At 38.7% G+C, this 17165-nt stretch overlaps 1 protein-coding gene across 3 annotated transcripts in view; it reads right to left on the bottom strand.

Annotated features, from left to right (window-relative positions):
- Positions 1-17165, bottom strand: part of UNC80 (unc-80 subunit of NALCN channel complex) — a 225310-nt gene that overhangs the window by 96264 nt on the left and 111881 nt on the right. For 2 of the 3 annotated variants that reach the window (XM_077771360.1, XM_077771356.1), the window contains exons 26-28: positions 14162-14327; positions 6916-7016; positions 1842-2042 (exon numbers count right to left, since the gene is read on the bottom strand). In XM_077771360.1, the coding sequence (XP_077627486.1) occupies positions 1842-2042; positions 6916-7016; positions 14162-14327 (468 nt within the window). Of the gene's footprint in view, positions 1-1841; positions 2043-6915; positions 7017-8939; positions 9144-14161; positions 14328-17165 lie in introns of all 3 variants that reach the window. The other variant, XM_077771350.1, reaches the window with a different exon arrangement.

Raw genomic sequence — 17165 nt, forward strand, 5'->3', positions numbered from 1 at the left:
ATATATGTTTTGAAAAAAAAAAAACAAAAAACACTGAAAGATCAAATCCTAGAGGGCAAATAGCACACTTATGAGAAGCATGAAATACATATTTTTTTTCTTTAGGATCTTTTCTATTACCTCAAATTTCTTTGTAAATTGTAAAATAATTTAAAAACTTCCTCTGCAAGGGTTAAAGCATTACAAATTGCGACATGCCTGACCCAACTGAATTTTTTGTTGTTGCTCATATTCTCTAGTTGTTTGATTTGTATTTTATTGCCATCCTCCACCCCACCAGACCTGGCTTGCAAACTCCTTAGTAGAAAGATCCTCTACCCCTACTTATTTATTTTTTATTTCTTCCAGAATATCTGGTCTCATATTGTGCCAACAGCAGGTGCACAATGAATGCTCACTGAGATGAATAGGTATTATACCAAAATCTCTTTGTGAAACCACTTGTGAGAGGCAGCTGCAGGGGCAGCCAGAGGCACTCAGTCCGGAGTCTTGGCTATCACACCCCTTCAGGGGCAGGTGGGTGACTCGGGGCCTCCCTGGCAGGGTCACGGCAGCCCTGGTTACGGTCTTCATCTTCTGCCAGCTCAGCTGCTCAGTGTACTAGTCAGGAAAGTGCAGCTGAATGCTTAGAAAATGTAATAGTTTCTTAAAGGAGTTTCCTGTAGTCCAATTTGATCTAGATTACTCAGTTATTTGTCTGTGAATAGTTGGGTCATTTACTACTTATTTCTTAATACATAACTGTGTCAGTTTCCTATTACTGCTATAATAAATCACTACAAACTTCACAGGAAAACAACAAATATGTATTATCTTACGGTTCTTGAGGTCAAATCTAAAATGGAATGGCAGGGCTGTGTTCCTTCTGGAGGCTCTAGGGAATCATTCATTTCTTTGACTTTTCTGGCTTCTAGAGGCTGCCCCGTTTTGTGGCTTATGGCCCTGCATCACTCTGACCTCTGCTTCTGTTGCCTTTTGTTCCTTTTCTGACTCTGACTCTCTTACCTCCTTTTTTCACTTATAAAGACCCTTATGGGGGCACCTAGGTGGCTCAATCAGTTGGGTGCCTGACTTCAGCTCAGGTCATGATCTTGCGATTCATGAGTTTGAGCCCTGTGTCAGGCTCTGTGCTGACCGCTCATAGCCTGGAGCCTGCTTCGGATTCTGTGTCTCCCTCTCTTTCTGCCCCTCCCTTGCTCATACTCCTCCTCTCTCTCTCTCTGTCTCTCTCTCTCAAAAATAAATAAAACATTAAAAAAAAAAGACCCTTTTGATGACAAGGAACTCACTTGGGCAATTCAGGATAANCCTTGCTCATACTCCTCCTCTCTCTCTCTCTCTCTCTCTCTCTCAAAAATAAATAAAACATTAAAAAAAAAAGACCCTTTTGATGACAAGGAACTCACTTGGGCAATTCAGGATAATTTCCCCCATTAAAAGATTCCTAATTTATTCACAATGGCAAAATCCCTTTTGCTACAAAAGGTAACTTATTCATAGGTTGTAGAAATTAGAATGTAGACTTCTTTGGGGGTCATTATTCTATCACCATAATGTACCTGTCACCACCACCCATACTAGTTTGTATTTATTCACAGAAATAAAACAAAACCCTGGGAAAGATTCCATATTCGCTTGTTGACATGAAGACAAAGCACTTGTCTTTCTTTGCTCATCTTCTGTCTTTGCTGAAAATCACACAGGTGATAACCTGTAACCTGTAAGCCAGCTGTAACCTGGTTTATACAGCTGCAGTGGCCTGACATTTGTATATCCAGAGAAAAGACTGCAGGACATCGTTTTCCTGTGATAGGCATATTCTCAGGTGACCATTCACTCACCTCTTTCTGTTTCTTGCCCCGGAGAGCCACATTGCCGATGTTGTTGCTCTCTCGGAGGGAGTCCACGGTGTCTCCATAGAGCAGCTTGATGGCCCTGACCAGCCGGGCACAGGAGCGGCTGTGGTGCAGGTAGCAGTGAGGGTGGCAGTAGTCAACATGGGTGCAGATGAAGCTTTGCTGGTTGCACAGCAAGATCATGACCTAGAACACAGATATCACTGGGACTCAACCAAGCAATCAGGGTTGAAACCATAATTCCCACAAGAAAGCAAAGAGTTGCAGGTCTTTCTGTACTTGCCTTCTCTGCTTTCTCCATTTGCACTTGATAGAAAGATCTTTTTGAAACAATAAAAGGTGAAGCAACCTTGAAAAACCTAAACAAATTATTGTGGAGTGTATGATTTCCAAATATTTTTGAATGAAGATTCTAAACTTAAAACACATTAGTTTTTCAGCTCTTATGTTGTGGAAGGAGCCAGGTAAAAAAGCATAAACTGGTGAGAATTTTTGTGCCAAAGGATTTGGCTGGCCTTTGACAGCTGTGGGATGTCTTTAACTCCAGCTTGCCAACGTGGAATTGAAAACACTTCTGCGTCTTCCACCCTGGCCTAGAACCTTCAACTGAGCCTGAACCTGACTATAGAGCTTCGTTTTTTTCTCTCTACAAATTAATTTTACCCGGCTCTTGGGCTATTCTAGTTCTTGTGGCTTGATCTGGCTTAAATCTTCACATCACCTAGGCTTCCCAGGTAGGGTTCCAGAAAAGAACTCAGTTGCTTTGAAGGATATGGTTATTTTAAGATAAGGAACAAAGGCCTCTGAGTTTGTAACTTCTTACATTGCCCTCTAAAAAGACAATAGCCTTTCTACATGCATAAGGCTAGTCAAAGATGCTTAGAGTAAACTTCCAAATGCTACCATCCTTCATAACACCAGTTCCTACCCCAACACCTAAGCTGTGAGAGACCGTGTACCATTCTGGATAGAGAATATTAAGTAAGTCTATATGGACAAGGCCAATCAAACCTCCTAGGTAGGGCTGCTACACATTTCCTCAGGAATGAGAAGCTCTGCTTACTCAAACTCAGATAATAATATCTCACATTCCTCAAAGCTAAAAAAAGAAATAGATGTTGCCTGAACAGAATATCCAGATCTCTCTCAAGATTCACTTAACATTCCTGATATTCCTGTTTATATTGGTACGAAGTAGGGCACATATAAGAATTGTAAGGTTTCCCTTGTTATTCTCAAATCTGGCTGTTAAGGGGAAACACCAAGAAAGTCAAACAAAAATGACAAAAACCAAATGAATATATTATTGGACTTTTGTTCAGGAGATTCTGATTTAGTATAGAATTTCTAGAAGGTGACCTAGAAGTCTGTAGTTTGAAAGTTATGCTCAGGGATGTCTTTTTGATAGATATATTTCTAAGAGAGTTCCCAATGATCCCACCTTCTGTTATTAATGCCTTTGTGAAACCTCCTCCTGTTGAATATGGGCTGGCCAGTGACTTGCTTCTAACCAACAGAATGTAGCAAAGAGGATCAGATGTTACTTCTGTGATTAGACTGCATAAGATAGTGACTGGTCTCTTCTTACCAGACTCTCCTTTACTGGCTTTGAGAAAGCAAGTTGCCATGCTGGAAAGGTTCATATGGTAAGGAATGAGGGTGGTCTCTGGCCAACAGTCAGCTAGGAATTGAGGTCCTCAATCCAACAGTCCTTTAGTAACTGAAATTCTACCAACAATCATGTGGGCTTAGAAGCAAACTCTTTCCCAGTTCACTGGGATAAGACCCTTCAGATAAGACCGCACTCTTGGCCAATACTTTGACTGCAATCTTGTGAGAGCCTGAAGAAGAGCACCCAGCTAAACTGTGCCAGGGTTCCTGGTCCATAGAAACTGTAAGCTAATAAATGTGTGTTGTTTAACATACACACACATATATTAATACATATATTTGAATATACGTATTTGAATGCATAAGATTGCATTTAACACAGTGAGGCAGTCAGGACCTCAAAGGCAAGATGTGGAAAGGGCATTTACTGAGGTGAGCACAATGTCAGCATATGCCACATTTCTCCTTCAGGCATAAGTGTCCAAGAAGCCAGGCAAAGCTTTAGGCAATTTCATGAGAACTGGAAGATAAAAATTGGAGTTCAGAATTGCCAAAGGGAAGAAGAATTGAGTGGACAAGATCCTGTAGAGAAGGTAGACTTGGTGCTGGGTGACTGTTTTCCTTCTAGGCATTTGTTGATTGAGTAGCTAAAAAGCCAAGCAGGAACCAGCTGACAAGCATTATGGAGATTTTAACAGTTTCACTGTAATAGGGAAGCAAAACTGTAGTTTCTGTCCCAGCAAGACTGGAGTTAGTTATAGGACACACGCCAGACTCACACTGGAATACTTGATACTAGGAGTTATGTGTTGGGAGGTAAAGTGTGGGGGAAAGCAATACTACAAGTCAAGTCAGCTTAGTCCTTGATTGGACTCAGGTGATCTTTGCTCTTTGTGAAAGTATAGGGTGAGTCCTCTCTGGAGGCAGATAGCATCATCTGGAACCTCCATAAATCTATAGTTTGTTTAATTAATAAAGTTTATTTTAGAGCAGTTTTAGGTTCATAGCAAAATTGAGCAGAATGTACACAGAGTTCCCAAGCACTTCCTGCCTCTTCACATGCAGAGTGGACTTCATGATCAACATCTCCCACCAGGCTGGATGTTTATTATAATCAGTGAATGTACACTGACACATCACTATCATACAAAGTGCTTAGTTTACATTAATAGTCCCGCTTGGTGTTGTATGTTCTGTGGGTTTTGACAGATCAGTAATGGCATGTACCCATCACTGTGCTTTTATAATTTTTCACCCACCATAACTGGTAGTCATTGAAGTCACTAAGCATATTAAGGAACAGACCAAGAGAAGATAATAGATTCAAATATTGGTGTTATCAGTCATGGACTTGAAGTGTGTATGATTCAAATAAAAATTAAAAATTATTTTAACTGAATGATAATGAACATATGATATATCTAATCTTGCATTATACAGCCAAAGCTGTTTCTAGGGATCATTTACAGTTTTAAATGACTATTTAGTGAAGTGGTTGGAGATCAATTATCTAAGTATCTATATCAAGAAGCCAAGGAAAGAAAATATGTTAACCTGAAAAAAGTAGAAGGAAATAATAAAAGTAATAGGAGAAATTAATAAAATACAACTCAAACATTCCCCAAATGACAAAACCAAAAGCTGATTTTCTGGTTAATAGAACTGACATATTTCTAGCAAGACTGATGTAAAAAAGGAAAGAGAGAGAGAGGAAGAGAGAGAGAAAGAGAGAGAGAGAGAGAGGGAGAGAGGGAGAAAGGAAGGAAGGAAGGGAGGGAGGGAGAGAGGGAGGGAGAGAGGGAGGGAGGGAGAAAAGGTACAACCTACCAACATTAGAAACAATAAAGATACATCATTATAGATCCTATAGAATTTAAAAGTATTTTAAGAAAATACTATAAACAACTTGCTAATAAAGGTAAATATTTGTATTAAATTAACAAATTCCTAGAGGAAAAAATAAATGTGCCCAAACTGCTCCCAGAAGAAATTGAAAATCTGAAAGGTCTTAATCATATTACATAAGTTGAGTTTGTAATTAAAAACCTTCCCACAAAGAAATGTTTAGATCTAAATTTCTCCTTAAGGAAGAAATAACACTGGTCTAACACAAATACTTTACAGAAAACTAAAAGCATTGCTGAAGGAAATTTGAGAGGTGGGACATAAATTGAGGAATAGACTACTTTATACAGTAGAAGATTCACTGAGTAAATATTTCAATTCTTCAATTTTAAATGATATTTATTTCAATATAAGGCTGTTTTGAAATCTTTTTTTAATAGAAATTAATAGGTGATTTTAAATGGAAATGGCTATAGTGAAGAATAGAACAAGCCATCTTGAGGAAGAGCAAAGTTGCAGGATTTACCCTAATATGAACCAAACAAACCATAACATGACAGGGTACATGACATATAATGCCAATTATTATGCATTTCAAAAACAGACAGAACTAATCTGTGGTGACAGAAGTAAGAATGGTGGTTACCATTAGGGGAGTGTAGTGACTGGTAGAGGGCATATTTAGAGCTTCTAGAGTAGGACAATGTTCTTGACCTTCTGGTGGTTACACAGATTGTCACTCTGTGGAAATTTATTGAGCTATGTACACATAGGTTTTCTATGCTTTTCAATATGTATGTTGAACCTCACTAAAGAGTTTACTTTAAAAACAGCTGCCTCAGAGAGGCTTGAAAATTAAGTACTGGGGATCACTTCCAAACATTTCTGGGGGTCCACCAATTGTGACGGCACAGCACTGTAAACTCTGAGGAGCATCATTTACCAGCCAGCCCTTATTTGACTGTACCAGGAAGTCAGATTAAAATCAGAGGAGATGGTAGAGTCCATACAAAATCAATGACAGTGCAGGCAGTATCCTGCAAGTTGTGGATTTGATGTTATGCTTCCTTACCTTTCTCATTCTTTCTCATGGCCAGCTCAAACCTTGAACTCTCTAATCCATTCCAAGTGCTTTCTTGAAATCCCCACCTGCCTATGACCTCTGAAGAAACCTTTGGAGTGTGACCTTTGTCATCTAAGAATCTCCATGTTCTGGTTTACAGTTAGATCTATACAGACACAGACTGATACCATGACCTTGCTCTCAGCATTTGTGGTGACTGTATCAAACTAATGGTGATACCTTGCCTGTGGTACCCAGGCTGTCTTGGTCACCAACCTGGCCCTGTCCCTCAGGGTTTTCCCTGACTTATGGTGACCTACAAACCAGCCATAACAAAGAACCTTTGGTTTTAGTTAAGCCTAAAATGGAACACGATCCAACAGAATACCAATCCTAGTGAGAATTCAGAGGTTCCTATGGTTTTTCTTGGAAACTAAATTAGATTGATAGTTTTAGCAGAATCTTTTGTCCTCACTTCATAGATCTTTCTCAGTGCCAAAAGATACGGATTTCAGGTCTCTCTCTGAGATTCCTACTTACATGAAGCCATGACATGCTCCTGTGGTAATTCTCCTCTGTGCCAGCAGTACTCATTCCCTCGGGCTCGATGCTGGGCTCGCTTGCACTCCAAGGACTCCCTTCTTCAAAAGAAAAATGCCAAGAAAGGTTATATTGTTCAGTCTCCATGGAGAACACATTGGTATGGTAGAGTTGTCCATGCTTTTGAATCCTAGGGCAGACTACCATGGCCCAGTGGGTTAACAGGGCATAGCCTTGACTTTAGTGGAGGAACGTTAATAGGAGCTGTTCCCTTCACCATCAGCTGAACAGGCAATTGCAAAGACATTTATGATCTCTGTACTGGTGGCTTCCATTTTGAGACATGGGAGCAAGGAAGAAACAGAGTCAAGTCCTTGAATTGCTGAGATGAGCAAGCTATTGGTTGAGTGTGCCCAAATCCATTCCAGACTGCCCAGACCTTACAGGTGTAGTTACAGAGGGACACCAAGCAACCTGCAGTGGCCATAGAGCATGCTGCTATCTCCTCTGCTGCTGTGACTGTGTCTAGTGCCACTGCTCTCGATATCACCTGGCTTTGCTGTCAGAGCTATTTCAAAAATGGACAGTGCCTCAAAAAACTAAGGAAATTTGTAAGCCATTGTGGATAATCCTTTGTGGATAAACTCTTCTCTGTGGAAAAATATGGAGACATTTCTCAGGAATTCACTTCATAACATACCACTCAAAAAAGCTTCACCCTCAAATCTAAAAGCTTTTCTGGGTCATTTCTATGATGAAACCATGCCTCTAGGCTGACTATTTTGATCCAGCTGGTCAGGCTAAGTCAATGAATTCAAATAATTAATTGAAATATTTCCCCCCAAAACTAAACGATGACATTCTTACAATCTTAGACCTGTAACAAAAGAAGTCACAGGTTTTTCTCTTTTCTACTGTCTCCTTAAAGAAATAAGCTGATTCTTAACTAATGCATAAATTAGCTATTTTCAAAGGTGAGGGTGGGTAGGTGTAGAAACAATTCTTATTTTAGACTCTCTTTAATTAGATACACTCAGCTTCTATTTCAGTAGACTTGATCGACAATTTATCCAAATATCCTGACTGACTTCTGAAACAACTTGCCTAGACAGGAGAGCTTTCTATTTTGCTTCTCACAGGGGGGCTGACTGGCAAAGGAAATGTACTTTAACTTTTACCTGATGGCTAAATACCAGGCAGCTGGTGAGTCCTAACTGCATACTTGCTTACTCTTTTTTCTTGTTAGTAATATGATCGTCAGGCTCATTGGACTAGCATATTTTGGGGTTCAAGAGTCTCTTTGGTGATCAACTTTGCCCCTAGTGCTTTGACTGTATACAGAGTGTATGCCCATACTTTATAATCATCCCTTAACTTATCTTTAAAGTATCCCCTCAGAGTAGGCAGGAGAAAATAGAATTCTCCCCACTGCGTAGTTGGAGACAACAAATCCCTGAGATGCTAACTGACTTGCTGAAGATCACTCACTGTCAGGTCTAGACAATCTTCAATCTTTCCTCTCTGATATTTTTGTTGGTTTTACTATGAAATAGACACTTTAACATACAGAAGACCTTGATCTAGCTGCCCCCAAAGGAACTTCTACATTTTGCTTTCAAAGTCTTGATCAGAGTAACAGAAGTGCAAACATCCGGATTTTAAAAATCTGTCCTGCCATTAAAGTATTTTCTTTCCCTAACGTATATTCTATATTCTCCACTGCTCAGACTGTTCCTGAACCAGCAGCATTAGCTTCACCAGAAAACTTCTTAATGGTTCCTACCCAAGACCCTCCGAATTCAAATCTGCATTTTCACAAGCCTTGCAGGTGACCTGTGTGCACGTTAAGGTTTGAGCAGCCCTGCTCTAAAGGGTGGCATGGGGTTCAGACTGAATGAGTGGCCTAGCCTGTGGCTCTGCTCTCCAGCTCCTGACGTGTAAGAAAATGGGCTTCAGCTGTTTCAGGATTTGGGCCCTGTCTTCCTACCCCCCACGTCCCTGCGCACCCCACTCCTCTATGTTACCTAGGTCAGTGACAGTGTCCCTGCTCTGGGACAGCTGCAGCTCCTGAGCCTCGGACTCTGAGTCCTGCCGTGATAACTTGCTGCTCTTTAAGCTGCCGACTCGGCGAATGCTGGACAAGGAACCCCCCTTCTTCACCTGGAAACTGCGGGTTCCTTTAATCTGGAGCAGGCGGGAACCTCCTATCCTGATCTTCCTGCTGGGAACTGTATTAAAAGAATAAAATAGGGCTTTTTCCTCCTTAGTTTTCCCCAGCCAGTGTTAGATCCAAGCTCTCCCCAGCTTGTCCCTGAACAGCATCCTCTCTGTGGGCCAGGATGAGCAGCACAAGGGGCTCCTCCCACGCCCCCTCCCGGCCAGGCAGCTGTGTGAGGCGGCCAGGAGACTGTGTCCACCAGGAAGGGCTGGTGCAGCTTCTTTCTTGGGCACATAGCTCATCAGTTCTGGGAGCAACCTGCTGTCTTTCTGGCCCAGGGTTCACAAGCATGAGGGTGCCCTTGTAGCAGCATTATCGAGGACTGTTGGTGCACTTACAGAACATCATTCCTTGATTCAAAAGAACCACAAACCATTTGTTTTTATTTTTCTTTAGAAATGGGACTTGCAGAGTTATGTGAGTTAGGCAAACCCCTTCATGTAAACCCCTTCATTTTGGAATACCTCATTAAGAAATAAAAACAAGAGGCGCTTCTCTCTCCAACAGCCAGCAGTGGGTTCCGCTCAGCTCCTCAGCAAAGGCACTAAAGGATCTGTTTTCACTGGTGTGCTTTGGGTGAACATGAGTGTGAAATAGTTCCATTTTCAATGCACCTAGTGATGTCATAGCATCCTTCTTTCAGTCAAAAGGCTGGGTGGGATGTGAGTCCAAATGTTGCAACACCCTGAGCCAACCTTACAGTCTATATGTACCAAGAAGAACATGCATTATTCATCTTTAGTGTTCTGGAAAAAACAGTCATCAGTGAAGAAAATAAAAGGGTAAAAGAAACACATTTAAACTTGAAACCTCCTTTTTTTTTTTTTTTACCAAATGCATCTTTACTTACCATGTTCAATATACACTCCTACTTCCTTTTCTTTAGGAGATTTGGTGTTGCCACACATTGATTTTAAAAGGGCAGGATAAAGAAAGTTTTCAAAGCTTAGTCATTATTAGGAAGGGGCCATTGTTTTTGTAAGAAGATTTCTTATGAATTATTTAAGGCAGAGGTATGAATATTTTTTAAAACTTCTAATCAGGAAGATTGCATTTTAGTCTTGGGTTCTCGCTCACAGAGAATATATGACCACGATCAACCTTGTATAGCTCTACAAAATGGTAATTAAATGTATATTGTCAATGCCAAAAAAGGAGCCTAGGGGAACTTCTGTTGAATAATGTGCAATGTTTAATCTCCAATTTAATCTTGTGACTGAGAAAGACCAAAACCATCGCCACTGAGCTGGCAAAGGCCTCGTGGAGTGCCCAGAACAAATCTGGGTAGAATTTTACATCTGGACAGAAACTTTGGCTGTGTGGTTGGATAAATTCCACAAAGACTATAGACTATAATGCTCCTTCTTAATTATAGTACAAAATTCATCCACTGCCTTTTTCAATATTATTTTTAGGCTTGAGGGTTTAATGACCTACCTGAAATACATCTGAAATAGAATATTATCACTTTTAATGACTATTAATACAATTTCATATCAAGGTAGATTGGGAAGTAGAGAACAGGTTTAGAGAGGTTTTTCTTTCTTCTTCTTCTTCTTCTTCTTCTTCTTCTTCTTCTTCTTCTTCTTCTTTTTCTTTTAATAGAGACACTGTCTTGTATTCTCTGATTTCATGATACCTTTAACTGTACAAATTTGGGAAAGTAGCCCCAAAGAAAGAAATTCAATTTTGAGAACCTATTCTATACTACCAAAGATAATTGGATATATCCTGTAGCAAGTGAAAAATTAGCACTCAGAATTATGGCATGGATTATTTATGAAGGACACAACAGTTAGAATTCACATTTGATTTTGTACATGAAAACCTTTGGTTGCACTTGTACAGCATTGAGTCTTAGCCTTTACTTCCATGAGAACATGAACTAGTAGGAAAGTGAAACAAATACATCTAAACTACATAGAACATCTTTTTCCCTTTTCTCTCATCTCACATTAAATCCACTAGCAGGTCTTGCTAGCTTCACACTTCAAAATTCCCTAGGAATTTGAAAGCCCCATTACCTATTCCCTGGACTATTGCAACTGCCTCACTGTTCCAGCTTACATCCCCTCCCACAGCTTGATTCATCTTTTAAATATATAAATCATTATTACATATATTATATCACTTTTCTAGTCAAAACCTGCCAATAACACTCAGACACACACAGAATTAAATTTATAAACATTTCTACATATCCTATGTATATGCTCTTTGACTATTTATCTAACCCCATTTCCTGCCCATCTTCTATTCTTTCTATAGTCTTCTACTTCAACTCTTTCTGTTGCAACTATGTTGGACTTTTTGCCCTTCTTCAAATGTCCCATGTCATCCCTGCATTAGAGCCTAGCTCTCACTGTTGTGTCTGCTCAGAAGACTCCTGCCTCAGCACTTTGCTTGACTGGCTCCTTCACATCATACAGGTCTCTTGCTCAATGCCGCTTATGAAGTCCTTCTCTGACTACACTCCCTCCCACTCCAGGTCACTACCAATTCTCTGACCTTCATTTGTTTTTCTTCATACCATTTATCATTACTTGAAAGTCTAGTATTTGGTGTTATTCACTATTATGTAACTATTAGCTAACATAAACTAAAATACATGTGGGACATTTTTCCTGTTGATTGCTGTATTCTGGGAACCGGGAATAGTGCCTGGCCTATACCAGGTGCTCAACAGGTAATTGTTGAATAATTAGACACATCGTGGTGTCTGTATTTTGGAATACCAGTCTTCGTCTGTATTTGGAATGTGGGTAAAATGATGTGACAGACCTTGTTTGGTGATTTTAGGCAGACATTTTAGTTTGAGGATTCTTTTACATTTGTTTTCCCTGGTAGAATCTGAATTGTCCTCAAGTTGTTTATTTCAAGAACAACATTTTTAGCTTTTATAAAAACAGATGGCATAAAATTTTAAATAAACTTTTAATAATATAATTTAGCAGAGTACCCATGGCTTTAGCATCTGGTATCAACTTGTCAAAGGATTAAGGAATGCGTACGAATCTTCAAGAAGATTTTGCCAACCAGTAAAGGACATTTTATGAATATGTTCTTGTTTTATTTATAGTTTCAGTTTTCTGGTCACTTCTTAAACAACATTCATATATTAATGTAGCTATTCTATGAGGAGAAAACAATATTAAGCATTTGCAGTTTTGAACATCAGAGGAAATTTATATAAGTGATAATCATGAAATTAAAATGTTCTTTAAGATTAAGTTGATGTTTTAGTTTTTTTAATGGTGTAGAATTTATTCTCTTCAAGTTTAACCATGTCCATATTTAGAATATTTATTTCAGCTATGTTAAGTAATAATTAGCATAATAACTTTGAATAGGCAAAAAAAAATACCCTTGGGATAACTTTAAAAATGTAAGTTTTTTATCATATGCAGTTATCATTATCTGAAAAAGTCATAATAGAAAAAGATATTGACTCGATACTCCTTTATGCTCAAAAATTGCTTAAGACTTGGCTAGTAAATTCTTGGTTGACCATAAATTCTATACAATAAGTATTTGCATGTTAAGGTGTCATGACAACAATCTGATCTTAAAATATTAAACATTTTTTTCCAGTGTATATCCATTCCTTTGAAGATTTTAAAGATTTTCTGTTTTCTCTCTCCAGTGCTATTCCTTCCTAGAATCATTCCTTCCTTCAGTTATCTGACATTTATTGAGTCATTGTCTATAGGATACCAGAAAATACATAAATGCATAAAATCATGTCTGGCTCTTAACAAATGTTCTGATATTCTTTTAACTGAAATTCATTAGAAAAACTCTGAAGGGTGGTAGAGTTTAAGAAATAGCAAAATAAAAGGAGATGTAGCAAAATCAGAGAAGTTAACAGTTTAAGGAGCTCTTGAAAGCAACTTAAAACTTGGTAACTTTTAGCTTATATTTAGGATTTTCTGCATGGGTTCTAGTCTATACACTCATGATATTAATAAAACCCACAACAGTGACAGCATTATTTATTCTATACCAATTAGGTACCAGGTACTTTGCTTACATTGTCTCATTCAAAGCTTTCAATATCACAATGTGTTTGGTGTTAGTAACCTAATTTTACAGAGCGGAAAACTATGGCTTAGAAGGTCAGTAACTTGGACAAGGTCATACAGCTGGTTGTTCTAGTTTACCATTTAAAGTGCATATTTGTGTTACAATTGAGGCCATCATAAGATCACTAGTGCCAGTAGCAGTTATGACACATTTGTTATTGCTTATGTCCATGTGTCTAAAGCACCAGCAACAAAATGGTGTCTTTTAACACCAAGGAGTCAAGTGGTAGTTGGCTGAAGGAGTGATAAATCAGATGTGTTTGGCAACATTCTTGAAGCAGGTACTGAGTATGAGGGTAGGCTACCTTTGTACAAGAGCATGTTGGCTCAACCTAGCACCAACAGCTTTACTTCTTTTACAGATCATTTAAGAAATGATGTATTACTAATATTCCAATGACACAGAGGACATTATCATATAGAAAAACATAGACACTGACAATTCTGAGTTGAAAAGTGATTACGAAATTTGAACCTGGAATTGAAGATAGTTTAGAAAGAGTTTAACCCATTTATTCTATTTATACTTTCCTCTCCTTTTTTTGGCTGCACAAGAATGATATATATTGATAACAAAAATTGACATCTAATTAAGTCTGAAAGTCCTTCATTAAGAATAAAACACTAAGTAAGAAAGTATTGCATAAGGGATGAATTGGAAGTATTGTTTCTTCCTTATTGGTACATGAAATAGTGGTTTATCTGACAACTCTCTGGTGGCATCAGTGGGATATTGAGAGTTGCTGAGCTGGAATTACAACCTGAACTTCTCAGTCTATGGAGACCAACTGCTAACTAGCATGGTTTCCTACCTCATTAACTGGACACAGTACTGTACGAAGCCAACAGTTGTGGATTTTGGGTGCACAATTCTGTGGTTTAGAACCCAGGTCAAATATCCTATGAGAAACACAGAAGCATGAAAAATAATTCTTGCTTTCCATACCTTTCTTTTCCTCAGCACCTGCATCTGATTTGAGGGTGTGGCTACTACTGTGGAGGGAATCTTTTGAGTCTTCATTTTCATCCAGGACACCAGCAAAGCTGATCTTCCTCTCATATCTGTGCCGGTCCAACTCAGGATCCAAACGAAGTCTGCAGCTCTCCAAGTCCTGCCATGTTAGTGAGGAGTACATGAATACTGGCATCTCCTCAGCACTACATTGGTCTCGTGGCAAACCTCCCTCCATTTTGAATTGCACACAGCTGAATTTGCACAGAGCCAAATTCTTCTTTATCTAATGCCAATTTCAGATTGTGGCCAATAAAAATGTTTCTTGAATTAAAAAATAATTTTCTCTAACTCATAGTTTTCTCCTTTTCCTCAAGTTTTATCTTCAAAAAGCACAGACTTTGTTTCAAATCTAGAATTAGCTTTCTCACCTTCTAACACTTTGTCCACAGTTTAGACTGCATCTTTGGCACTTATCTGTTTATTAAATAATTATGCACTAAGTGTACTGAGTATGAATGTGTTATGTACTGGGGGATAAATAATAAATTGTTCTTGCCCTAAAGGAACTCAAGATCTTGAGAAAGAGACTGAGTAGGTAAACACAAGATAAATTCACAGACTCAGAGACTGAGTAGGAACTTAGAAATAAGACTTGGATGCAGCATAATGGATCTCCAAAGATGTCTATGCCTTAATCCTTGGAAGAGGTAAATATGTTACCTTACATTGCAATAGGAAATTTGTGCGTGTGGATTTAGATAAAGAACTTGAGATGGGAAGTTATCCTGAATTAGCCAAGTGGGCCTGGCCTAATCACACAAATCCCTAAAAGCAGAAAGCTTTTCCAGGCTGTGGTCAAAAGAGGATATAACTATGGAAGAAGAATGAGAAAGATGCCAAATTACTGGCTTTGAAGATGGAAAAGGGGACCATGAGCCAAGCAATGAGGGTTGCCCAAGAAGATGGAAAAAAGGCAAGGAAAGAGTCTTTTCTAGAATCCTAGAAAGCGCTGCAGCTTTCTTAACACCTTGACTCTAGCCCAGTAAGACCCAAGTCAGACTTCAGATTTCCAGAAATATAAGATACAATGGTTGCCCTTTTTTAAACAGATAAATTTCTACAGAAATAGAAAATGAATAAAGAGGTAATGTTGGAGTTTTGTCCTGAGAAAGCTGGCTAAGCAAACAAATGGAAAAAGGCATTCCAGGCTTAAGAAATCTCTATGTGTGGGCCAGAGTATCAAAATACTATCAGGCATTGGAGATATTTTTCACTCGTATCCAGAAAGACCTCAGGATAAAAGGGGTTCCATGACTATCTGCTTATGAACAGAGTGAGTTGGTACACTGAAGTAAGCCTTGGGGAAGGAAAATATTTGCTAGGAGTTTTGTCAATGAGACCCCCCAATTGAAAATTTGACCTGTTCTGTGATTGGAGACTTTCGTATTTAATTGTTAACTGTAAAACACTCTTGGAGGAAGTAATAAAGGAAAACTATGTAAAATGCTAATTTTATTTCTATAGAGCATTTCTCCCCAAATATGATGTAAGTTCTCAGATTCAACTAGATATGGAAAACAAAAAAAAATTTAAAAACCTAGTTTCCACCAAGATTAAAATCTAATGCTCTTAATTGCTATTAATAAGTGAAACTTTAGACTCTACATGTTGTTCCTTCTTTTCTATTTGATTAAGAACAGAAGTTATGTTTCAGTACCTAGAAAATTTGTTAGCCAAACTTAGTTAGATAAATTTCTTACCTAGGACAAAAAGTAATATAACAACTCTGATTCTCAAAAGTAGTTATCTCTTCCAATTTCTTCTTTTATCCACTTTTCAAATCCCATCTATCTTTCAAAGCTACATTCAAATGTGACCTCCGATAGAAATGTTCTTCAGAAGACACAAAGAAATGGAAAAACATTCCATGCTCATGGATTGGAAGAACAAATATAGTTAAAATGCCATTACTACCCAAAGCAATCTATACATTCAGTGCAATCCCAATCAAAACTGCACCAGCATACTTCTCAAAACTAGAATAAACTATCCTCAAATTTGTATGGAACCACAAAAGACCCTGAATAGCCAAAGTAATATTGAAGAAGAAAACTGAAACAGGAGACATCACCATCCCAGACTTTAGCCTCTACTACAAAGCTGTCATCATTAAGACAGTATGGTATTGGCACAAAAACAGACATATAAACCAATGGAATAAAATTGAGAACTCAGAATTGGACCCAAAAGTACACAGCCAACTAATCTTTGACAAAGCTGGAAAGAGTATCCAATGGAAAAATGATAGCCTCTTTAACAGATGGTGTTGGGAGAACTGGACAGCAACATGCAGAAGAATGAAACTAGACCATTTTCTCACACCATACACAAAAATAAACTCAAAATGGATAAAGGACCTGAATGTGAGACAGGAAGCCATCAAAACCCTAGAGGAGAAAGCAGGAAACAACCTCCTTGACCTCCACCGCAGCAATTTCTTACTTGACACATCCCCAATAGCAAAAGAATCAAGAGCAAAAATGAACTATTGGCACCTCATCAAGATTAAAAGCTTCTGCATGGCAAAGGAAACAACCCATAAAACTAATAGGCAACCGACGGAATGGGAAAAGATAGTTGCAAATGACATATCAGATAAAGGGCTAGTATCCAAAACCTATAAGGAACTCACCAAACTCCATACCCAAAAAACAAACAACCCAATGAAGAAATGGGCAGAAGATATGAACAGACATTTCTCCAAAGAGGACATCCAGATGGCCAACAGACCCATGAAACGATGCTCAGCATCCCTCCTCATCAGGGAAATACAAATCGAAACCACACTGAGATACCACCTCACTCCAGTCAGAGTGGCTAAAATGAGCAAATCAGAAGACTCTAGATGCTGACGAGGTTGTAGAGAAACAGGCACCCTCTTACACTGTTGGTGGGAATGTCAACTGGTGCAGCCCCTCTGGAAAACAGTGTGGAG

Source organism: Crocuta crocuta, unplaced genomic scaffold (genome assembly GCF_008692635.1).
Source record: "Crocuta crocuta isolate KB4526 unplaced genomic scaffold, BGI_CrCroc_1.0 scaffold160, whole genome shotgun sequence".
Taxonomy (NCBI): domain Eukaryota; kingdom Metazoa; phylum Chordata; class Mammalia; order Carnivora; family Hyaenidae; genus Crocuta; species Crocuta crocuta.